The following is an 11,079-nucleotide window of genomic DNA, read 5'->3' as shown; positions in this document are numbered from 1 at the left end:
CGCTGACTTTGGACTTTCATCTGAAGATGGACCAACATCAGAAGATCAAATGACATCCCAAATTATCTTTTACCTGTGGAAACTTCACACTGGACCATAAAACCTTTGGATTCTGTGCCTCTCCACTCTTCCTCCCGACTCTGGGACCTTAATTTCCAAATGAAATAAACATTTTGTTTCATCTGAAAAAAAAAAAAGGACATAACTCACAGCTGTAGCCCATTTGCTGGATACATTTGCGTGGTGGCTCTTGAAGCACTGAAACCAGCAGCAGTCAACACCTCGTGAATGTCCCATAAACTCTTGAATTGGCTTGACTTCAAAATTCACTTCTGACTACAGTTTTGCCCGTCACGGTCTTCCTCACTTTGTCCTTCCACCCAACTTTCCATTTAAGTTATTAGATAAAGCACCTTCTGATCAGCCAGTTTCATAAGCAATGACCTTTTGCACATTACAGTAACTGTGTAGGTTGTCAATGATAGTCCAACAAAAATCTTAAAAAAAAAAAAAATACACCTTATGAACAGCATCCAAAAGTCATGTTTTAAGGTTGTACAAAAGCTGGAGAACAACTTTAGATCATGGGGATTTAGATTCATGAAGATTGTGCTGAACTTGATATGCACACACACAAATACTAGATAAAATAATAATAAACATGTTTTTGTGCAGAAACCCATTGATATTTATTTGCTTGAGGCTATGCGATTACAACCACAAGGACACTGTGCAAAGAAAGCAAAAATGAAGTGACACTTATGGAGAGCTGGCGAGAACGTTACAGAGACAAAAATGATCAACCTGCATGTGCACGGTATATTCATCAAGAGCTCATGCTACAAACACACAAAATAGTACAAGGAGGCTGTAAAACCAATTCACAGACATGTCAAACCAGAGGAATAAATCAATACGCTTAAATTGTTTTTATTGAAATTCTGTTTTAAATGTAACAAATGGTGTTTTCTGCCTGTGTAAAATTTGTCGTTTTCAGATATCTTTAAAAATCTTCAAAAACCAAGAAAGAAGTTCATCTGTTTTTGGCTGTTTTCATGCAACATGTACTAAAGATGCTGGTTTAACCAAACTAAATGTTTCTCCCACAAATCCGCTGTCCATCACAACAAAGGGATCTGAAAACCACTTCCTTATTACAAAAAAAAAAGAAAGAAATCAAAACAATTGATTGGAAAAAGAGACATTTTTAAATCAGAATCCATGAAAGGCAGGGGCTTTTTAAAATGAAGTACAATTACATTTTCAATAATAAAATCAGTTAAAAAACTGAATTTATTTTACATATCAGAATATCCAGTTTCAGCTACTTTAGACATTTTAGCAGATTTAAAAACTACTTGGTGGTTGTGACTGTTGGTTTCTGTCGCTCTTTAAAATTGATTACAGGAAAGCAAAAGAATAGGTTTAAACAAACCAATGAAAACCTGTAGCTTTTATTCACCTTTTAAATATTTTGTTTCATCCCAGTTAATTTAAATAAAAGCTAATATTACCATCGAAGGTGGATGTTGGTTTAGTAACTGAAATGCTAAAATACAGATGTTAACAGATGTTTATTACTGCGGATATTTAACTCCCACAGTGTGTTGACATGAAGAAATTGTCATATTTTAGGGTTTTTGATGGGAAAGGAAAACTCTTCCTTCTGATTTAACGAAAGAACTAAAAAAAACATTCTAACTTCAAAACAACTTCACTGCTTTTCTATGAACGAGTTTTAGTTTTCGGCTCAGTGAAGGAAAAATAGTTCTACTATTATAAAAACCTCAGAAGAACTTTGGATAAAAATAACATCAGTAAATACAAAAACAGCTTTTAAATGATTTCATCTACTAAGGAAAGCAGCTACCCAGACCTACCTGGCCCTGTGTGAAACAAAGACCATACATTACCTGTGTTATATTATTTGGATCAGTTTCACACCCAAGCCTGTAGAATCAAGGGATCACCTTAATATAGCACCTGCAGGACCACATGAAGCAGGCTAAGAGATTTTAAAACCACTCCACTCCCTGATCTAAGTAAACCCAAGCAATGATGAGACAGAAGGTCAGTGATATCCACCAGCTTGGACAGGGTTACAAAGCTGTTTTGGGGAAGGAGTTACCAAACATCTCAATGATCCTGCAAAAAAATAAAGAAATTCTGTGGACCAGTGAGGGAAAAATTGAACTTTTTTTGAAAGGTCTGCTCCCATTTACATCTGGTGTAAAACTAACAGCATTTAAGGAAAAGAGAGTCATAATAAAATTCAAACATGATGGTGGTAGTCTGATGGTATGGGGCTGATTTTGCCGCTTCAGGACCTTGACCTCTGCTCTCTATCAGAAAACCCTGAAGGAGAATGTTTGACTAGCAGTTCAGCAAGTCCAGCTCTGAATGGCTGAAAATAAAGCTAAAAACACAACAATAAATGTTTTTGGAATGGTCTAGTCAAAGCCAGGATTTAAATCCAATTGAGATCGTATTAAAACAATTCTGCCAAGAAGTGTGAGGCCAAATTCCTTTACAGTGATTGAAAAGACTCATCGTCACAAGCCCTTGATGGCGTTAGTACCACCAGTTATGAGGTTTGGGGGTAATTAGTTTTTCATATACACCCAGGTGTTTTAGACAGCTTTTTTTCCTTTGATAAAAGGAAATCATCGTTTGAAAACTGCATTTTGTATTTACTCAGGCTATCCTTTTCTGATATTAAAATCAGTTTGATGATCTTAAACATCTAATTGCGGCAAAACAAACGCAAGAAATCTATAAGAGTGTAATTACTTTCTTTTTAGCTCAATTAAAGGTAGTAGAAAGCATTTTATTTCTAAATATGTTACAATAATGGTAACTAGAACCTGCTTGCTGAGAAGGTTCTGTGCTTAGATGTTTATTCAATTTATTTTAACACTAATTGAAAATAAAACTAAGCAAAATAACTCATTATCCACTCAAGCATTTTGTCAGGAAAACTTGTCTTTTTATACACAAAGTGAGCTGAAATGTGTGCCGAGCTGGGCCAATATAACTGTTATTGTTGTTTCTGTTTGACACTCCTAAGCAATTAACATGTTAAACTGGGTCATCTTTCACTATTCCTCGCAGATATTTCATATTCTCATGTACATTTTTTTTTTTTTTTTATTAGCCCAGTAAATTTGCTGCATATAAGACATACTGAACTTTGTTTTTATAACCAATACATGAAATGATATTTAGTTTTTATAATGTGGGGAATATTAATACTTTAAGATTAGGAAATTATAGAATCACCAAACATGTCTCTCCGTTTTCACATAGAATTTCTTTTGTGCCTTATGCAAGCACAGACATAAAAATATACTAGAAAACTCTTAAAAACAAGATAATAAGCTGATTGGTATTGCTGTAAGTTACTGATTGATTAGTAATATCTTTTAAAGTTGATGGAGGAGAATATAACACACCCTAAAGTCAGACAAAGAGGCAAAATACAAACAGTATGAAGCTCAACAAAACAAAATGAAGATATTGTCCTTTTTTTCATAAGCTCTATAAACAACATCCTCACGCTGCTGCAGCTGCTGGTCTTCCTCAGTCGTCGTCACTTTTGCTCTTGTCTGACTGATCCTGCAGAAAGAGAGGGATGAAAGGTGGTAAAAACTCAAAAGAGACTCAGAGGACAGAGGTGTGTGACAAAGGTTTTTTTTTTTCAGTAAGGAGAGAAAGCAAAAAGCACCGCAGGTCATCTGAACATCTGAAAAGCCGAAAAGAGCAGAGAGCAGTCCAGAGAAAAAAGGACTGACTGAGTCTGCACACGGGGTAAAAATGAGATCACTGACAGAGACACCGTGAACATGGTCAGAATAAAAATCTCTCTACATTTATATTCAGCCTAGTGGAGCTTTAGGCCACTCTCTGAAGGTTAATGTAAACAGCTCAGCTGAATCAGGGCTTCACGCAGCCGCCGGCCTGGTATCAGTGCTGTCACTTCAAAACACAACAACGCGCCGCCAACGTCAGGGTTACAGAAGCTAACAGCTAACATGGGAAATCTCATCGCCTCAGGGAAATGAAGAAGTTTTACTTAGATGTTCTGGTTTTATTAACTGAAAACAAGCAGGTGTGGTGTTTGGGAAGGTCTCATTTAACACCCTGTTTGAAGTGAAACAGACAGAGACATGGGAAGATCAGCTGGAGAAATGTCAATGCACCTCCATCTCCGAGAGAACAGCTGCCTTGGACAATCCTGATCAGAGCAGCACAATACCTCCAATCACAGTTATCGCATTGTGTATCAATATCTGCAATCGCAAAAGGACTAACGGATACGTTTGGTATCTTTCATGCATCCATGTTTTAAATGCAAATAATACAGTTGCCCATTTGCATGGAGTCCAACTGCCTTTGATGATTTTTAGTAGTTGAGACGCTAGTTGATGGAAAAAAATGGGGGCATTGCGATGGAATTAAGAAAATGTTGGGTAGGATGTGGGTTAATTATTTTAGTATTAGTTTTGCAATCATGCTCACCCCACCAAATCCTTGACTTCAGGTGTCCTAATCACTTCCTTTGCCAAAGGTGGATATCCAGTCGTACCCGGATCCGATTATTCAGATTCACAGTAGTTGATGCTTTTTCCCCCCACACAGAGGGTGGATTTTCTGAAATTATTCCTCTTTTGTATATGAGCATATAAGTATGTTTTATCCTTGTTGCTATTACCCACCTGCAGCAACACAGAAAAAGGCCCAAGCTGTGAAAAACCTGGAACTGTGATTGTTCTTATTGCCGACTGCTTTTGTTTTTATGGTAACTTTCTGTCACTGATGGCGATTGTTGATAGAAAACACAAAATAAGGCCACAGCATGAAAGGCTCCATTAGCTGTGGAGTTTCAATACAACTCCCACTGACCCGCCGAGGGAGTCCAACAACGTGAACTTATTGATGGTAAAACAGTGTGATGTTCAGTAATGAAACTCAGCAGACCTAATCTCACTGCTGCTATCAAAGATAAAAAAAACACTGCATGCAGAGACTACAGCGAGAACTCCACATTTATACGAAAGGAGAACTCATTTTCACTCGTTTCTTTACCTCACAGTCAAGGCCTTGCATCAAAGCAGAAAACTGAATCTTTGACATTCTGGAAACATTTTAAATGAAGAAAACCTGAGCTATTCGAGCTAGTCTTTGGGTCAGGATCCATTTATTTCTCTATAATGAAATTGGTCAGAATCAAACATACTCTTTCAATTTGCTTCTTAGTCACTTTAGGTAAAGACTATAACAAGTTACTAAATCACAGGCTGTAGCTCAGTTTAAAACGATCTTTATGACCTTATTTTTCATTAAACCGAACAATAAGTGGTATGTAGGAGCTATCTTTCACCTTATTTTTCCCTAAAGTATAGATGTTTGTATGACCTGCTGTGGACACAGCGGGTGGACAGTAACCACTGTGGACCCAAGCTGCCGCCTGGTGAACCGGGACACTTCAGTAAAAGGAGTTTAAACCTCCTCTAGTTTTCAATTTTCCATGAAGGTCAAATAACTAGAAAAGTACTGGAGTTGAAGATGAAGATAAAAAATGGTCCAAGTTTTAGTTCACACAAAACCTCAGATTTATTAAATAATCGTCCTTTTAATTCCTATTAGATATTTCGACATGCAGAAAGAGACTTAAAAGGCTTAAATAAATCAGAAAAACAGAAATAAGCAGATAATAAAGTTCACGAAGTGGGCGAAACTCTGTCCAGCATTCAATCAGTCAACCCATATACCAACCATTTTCCCTCAGCGCTTCATCAAGAAACCGTTGAAATATTCGACTCCCGGCTTGTTGTGTAAAAATGACGCCACGTGTTGTTCTGTATCTGCCAAAGATTTGTTTCCACGTTGACAAAGATTTAAAATACACAGTTAAAACTCATTACAGGAACACCTTTAATCAGAGTATAATATCAAATCAGTTAAACTTGTGGAATATTAATCTGGCCAAACCAGCTGACACTTATTGTTAATCAGTGTCAGCTGGTTTGGTGTTAATGAAATTAACAACAGCTGCACTAAAGAGGCAACAATGAGATGGCCCCAGAAACATAATGTTATGTATATAACTGCTGTTCCCTGTAGTGCAAGTAGTGAAAGTAGTGCACATGAGTGCTGTACTTTCATGTTGATTCACTCAGTACAAAACAAGAATGGGACATATAGAAACGCCCCGCAGAACAGCCATCAAACCGCAGAAAGTACAGAGTGAGCCAGAGTAGGGGCTGTCACTTTCAAACACTAAAACTGTACAAATGTGTGCTGCGAAGACCAGCTGGCTGCAGCACAAATGTCACTCTTAGGCACCCCTGTTAAATAGGGCCCAGGAGGTTGCTACGCCCCTGGTGGAGTGAGCCCTCACACCAGGGGGCATCAGGAGACCTCTGCTGCTGTAAGCTAGAGAAATGGCCTCCACAATCCAGTGGGAGAGTCTCTGTCTGTCAGAGCTTTACCCAGAACTTCTCAGTCTGTGTACGGTCAATGTAAATGCGCAGTGACTGTAAAGGGTACAGGAAGTGTAACCTCCTTTGTTCCTCAGATGCAAAAGGAGGTAGACAAAAGCTCCAGGTAGTTTAGGTGGCGTTTGGATTGAACTGGTGTCCAAACCCCCCTAACTGCCACGCCATAGCACAAAGCCCCCCCAACCCCTCAGGAAGGCATCAGTGGATACCACCTTGCGAAAGGTTCCTCTCTCTATTGGTGAACCTTGGCACAACAGTCCTGGTCCTCGCCAAGGGTGGAGAGCCGACATGTAGGCAGTGGTTATTGTTAGCTTTTTGCAGCGTTGACGCCATGCAGACAACCGGTGGGAGCGGGTCCACGGGCGCATCTTCAGTAGACCGAGTGGCACTACTGCGATCATAGATGTCATCATACCAATCAGTTGTAAGACAGTCTGGAAACGCAGTTTGTATACCAACTGAAACTGAGAGAGGCAGCGGTGAAATGCGGCCAATGTGTGGTCAGAAAGACACACCCTGCTCGGGAGGGAGCATATTTCCAGCCCAAGAAATGAAAACTGCTGACTTTGGGTCAGCGAGCTTTTCGGAGAGTTTACCGAAAAAGCCTGAATGTGTGACAGGACCCGAGACAGCTGCGTTGTCGCCCGCTCTCTGGAACTGGCTATTAAAGCCCAGTTGTCCAGATAAGTTAAAATGCAGACGCCTGTTTCTCTGAGAGGTGCTGGCTCCACACATTTTGTCAAGGTGCGAGGCGCTATGTCCAGCACGTCCAATGTCCAGCATGTCCTCGTCTCCCCGAAGGGTTCCAGTTGAAGCTGAGACCAAGCATCTTTATTGTCGGCTCACATCAGTAAGCCAACAATCAACATACTCCATATGGTCCGCCTAGCTAGAAGAGGGGACTCTGACCAAAAAGCCGTCCTCGTCGGAATCGGACAAAATCGGGTTTCCTTAATTTCGGAGGGCAGTGGGTCTCACCATGACACAGCAGCCCCTGCCAACACTTTTTTTTTTTAGGAATTTAACCGGTCTATCCAGGGTCGAGTAACGAAGCTGGCAATGGAACGCACATGGTTCGGGCTCCGCAAACGCACTGCAAGCATGAGCGATCCCAAGAAAGACGGGACAAGCCTCATGCTGGTCCTTCTCATGAAGTGAGAAGCCACACCCCTGAGGACAGGGACGAATAGATGACTTCTGCTTCGCTTGTGTTAGCTTTGTGCTCATCCCGAACCACGATAGCCAGACCGAACTGCTTGAAATTAGCGCTTCGAAGGCAGACATGCTTACCAGCAGGCAGCAGTGGCTACCTCCAACAAAAGCAGTAAAACTAACTCCAAGTAGTCTCACGAAAAGAAACACAGAGCTAGCCAGCAGCAGGTAGCTATCCTGACCCAAAGAGGTGCTCTTAGCGAGGCGAAGAGTGTAAGAACTGAGTAATGACGGTGATGACGTACAGGTCACCTGTCGTCACAACATTATTTGCCTAGGAGGCGTGATTTGAGGTGGCTTCAGCCAGGACACGCAGGGCGTGATATCCCATACTCATGTGTTGTACTGAGTGAATCGACTGAAAGGGAACGGGAATGGTTTTCCAGGTCGAGGCCGCAGACACTTTTCCACTCCTCATTTTTTTTCACTCCTTTTCAGTGGTTTTGCATTTGACCAGGATCCACTACTAGTAGCATGAGGCGATTCCTGGACCCTACAGAGGTTTCATAGGCAGTCCAGATCAATCAGGATGGTACATCAATATGTGCCATTGCCCGAAGCTTTGCTGTGTCTCCCAGCACAGTCCCGAGAACATTAAGGAGATTTCCAGGACTGTCTCCAGTAACTCTTGGAGAGCTGGACAGGGCCTTCAGGGGTCCGTAACCAATCTTCAGGACCAGTATCTGATCGTATGTGCAAGGAGGGACAGGACGAGTACGGTCAGAGCCCTACAAAGTGACCTCCAGTGGACCACTGGCATGAAAATCTCTGACCCCAACCTTGTGGGTATGAAATGGATGTACTAATAGGTAAAAACGGGACATTGACTCCCAGTCCTTGTGTGAAAAGTTTACAAACTTAACACAGATTCTAGCAAAGCGTTTAGTTTTTTAATCTTTCTCAGAAAGAGGAACAATATGTTACCATATGTGATACATCAAGATATGTGAAATAAACATTTCAGTTTTGGTAAGCTGTGTGCAGCAGGAGGAGTATTTGAACTGAGCAATTTTCTAGTTTATAATCTATAATTTTCTGACTGTTGTGACCTTGCTGCGCTGCTTCAAACTGAACATTTAGGTATTATCAAAGCATGTGTCAACAAAAAATTAATTTTATATACAGGTCCTTCTCAAAATATTAGCATATTGTGATAAAGTTCATTATTTTCCATAATGTAATGATGAAAATTTAACATTAATATATTTTAGATTCATTGCACACTAACTGAAATATTTCAGGTCTTTTATTGTCTTAATACGGATGATTTTGGCATACAGCTCATGAAAACCCAAAATTCCTATCTCACAAAATTAGCATATTATTAAAAGGGTCTCTAAACGAGCTATGAACCTAATCATCTGAATCAACGAGTTAACTCTAAACACCTGCAAAAGATTCCTGAGGCCTTTAAAACTCCCAGCCTGGTTCATCACTCAAAACCCCAATCATGGGTAAGACTGCCGACCTGACTGCTGTCCAGAAGGCCACTATTGACACCCTCAAGCAAGAGGGTAAGACACAGAAAGAAATTTCTGAACGAATAGGCTGTTCCCAGAGTGCTGTATCAAGGCACCTCAGTGGGAAGTCTGTGGGAAGGAAAAAGTGTGGCAGAAAACGCTGCACAACGAGAAGAGGTGACCGGACCCTGAGGAAGATTGTGGAGAAGGGCCGATTCCAGACCTTGGGGGACCTGCGGAAGCAGTGGACTGAGTCTGGAGTAGAAACATCCAGAGCCACCGTGCACAGGCGTGTGCAGGAAATGGGCTACAGGTGCTGCATTCCCCAGGTCAAGCCACTTTTGAACCAGAAACAGCGGCAGAAGCGCCTGACCTGGGCTACAGAGAAGCAGCACTGGACTGTTGCTCAGTGGTCCAAAGTACTTTTTTTGGATGAAAGCAAATTCTGCATGTCATTCAGAAATCAAGGTGCCAGAGTCTGGAGGAAGACTGGGGAGAAGGAAATGCCAAAATGCCAGAAGTCCAGTGTCAAGTACCCACAGTCAGTGATGGTCTGGGGTGCCGTGTCAGCTGCTGGTGTTGGTCCACTGTGTTTTATCAAGGGCAGGGTCAATGCAGCTAGCTATCAGGAGATTTTGGAGCACTTCATGCTTCCATCTGCTGAAAAGCTTTATGGAGATGAAGATTTCATTTTTCAGCACGACCCGGCACCTGCTCACAGTGCCAAAACCACTGGTAAATGGTTTACTGACCATGGTATCACTGTGCTCAATTGGCCTGCCAACTCTCCTGACCTGAACCCCATAGAGAATCTGTGGGATATTGTGAAGAGAACGTTGAGAGACTCAAGACCCAACACTCTGGATGAGCTAAAGGCCGCTATCGAAGCATCCTGGGCCTCCATAAGATCTCAGCAGTGCCACAGGCTGATTGCCTCCATGCCACGCCGCATTGAAGCAGTCATTTCTGCAAAAGGATTCCCAACCAAGTATTGAGTGCATAACTGTACATGATTATTTGAAGGTTGATGTTTTTTGTATTAAAAACACTTTTCTTTTATTGGTCGGATGAAATATGCTAATTTTGTGAGATAGGAATTTTGGGTTTTCATGAGCTGTATGCCAAAATCATCCGTATTAAGACAATAAAAGACCTGAAATATTTCAGTTAGTGTGCAATGAATCTAAAATATATGAATGTTAAATTTTCATCATGACATCATGGAAAATAATGAACTTTATCACAATATGCTAATATTTTGAGAAGGACCTGTACGTCCAGTTGTCTCTACAGGCTGATGTGGACAAAATTACAACCTGTTACAAATCAAGTCAAGTTAATATGCGATTTGGGGTTGTCCAAAGTGTGACCCAAGGGCCTTTTGTGTTCCTTGGAAGGATTTTGTTAGGGTGGGTACATTGTTTTCAATTAAATTTCACTGTAAGATGACCACAATCTGCGGTGTTTTCAGACAAAGAGTGACCTGACTTCTTTAAAATGCTGCATGTTTAATGTTGAGCTTGTAGCTGCTCAAAAACAAAATTCAAAATAAAATTATTTTTAAAAAAACAAATAAGATTTTTCTCCCTGTGGCAAAAACCACGGTTTATTGTAAGAGACCTACATTATCATCCTGGTCCTCGTCACTGTCGTCATCACTGACCACCGGCTTGGCCTTCGCACGGCTTTGCCTCTTCTTGCCTTTGTCATGGCTGCGTCCCTCCCTGCCCAGCTTGATCCTCACCCGGACAGACTTAGCTGAACAGAGGTGGAAAAACAGAAGCAGCCTAAACATCACTGCCAAAAAGCACATCAACGTTTCTGCTCTCATGAGTGTGCTGAGAAGATCCTGGAGATTTCTAGGGTCAAGAATCAATGTTTAGCAAATATGAAACTCTGAAAGGACA

At 41.0% G+C, this 11,079-nt stretch overlaps 1 protein-coding gene across 1 annotated transcript in view; it reads right to left on the bottom strand.

Moving 5' to 3' along the window:
* Nucleotides 1–664: 664 nt before the first annotated feature.
* smarca2 (SWI/SNF related, matrix associated, actin dependent regulator of chromatin, subfamily a, member 2) overlaps nt 665–11,079 on the bottom strand; it is a 69,770-nt gene continuing 59,355 nt past the window's right edge. The window contains exons 33-34 of the mRNA XM_047380964.1: nt 10,797–10,930; nt 665–3,615 (exon numbers count right to left, since the gene is read on the bottom strand). Coding sequence (XP_047236920.1) covers nt 3,580–3,615; nt 10,797–10,930 — 170 coding nt within the window. The 3' untranslated portion in view covers nt 665–3,579. The remainder of the gene's footprint in view (nt 3,616–10,796; nt 10,931–11,079) is intronic.

Source organism: Girardinichthys multiradiatus, chromosome 12 (genome assembly GCF_021462225.1).
Source record: "Girardinichthys multiradiatus isolate DD_20200921_A chromosome 12, DD_fGirMul_XY1, whole genome shotgun sequence".
Taxonomy (NCBI): domain Eukaryota; kingdom Metazoa; phylum Chordata; class Actinopteri; order Cyprinodontiformes; family Goodeidae; genus Girardinichthys; species Girardinichthys multiradiatus.
The sequence above is the reverse complement of the archived record's forward strand: the minus strand, read 5'-3'. Positions and strand labels throughout refer to the sequence as shown.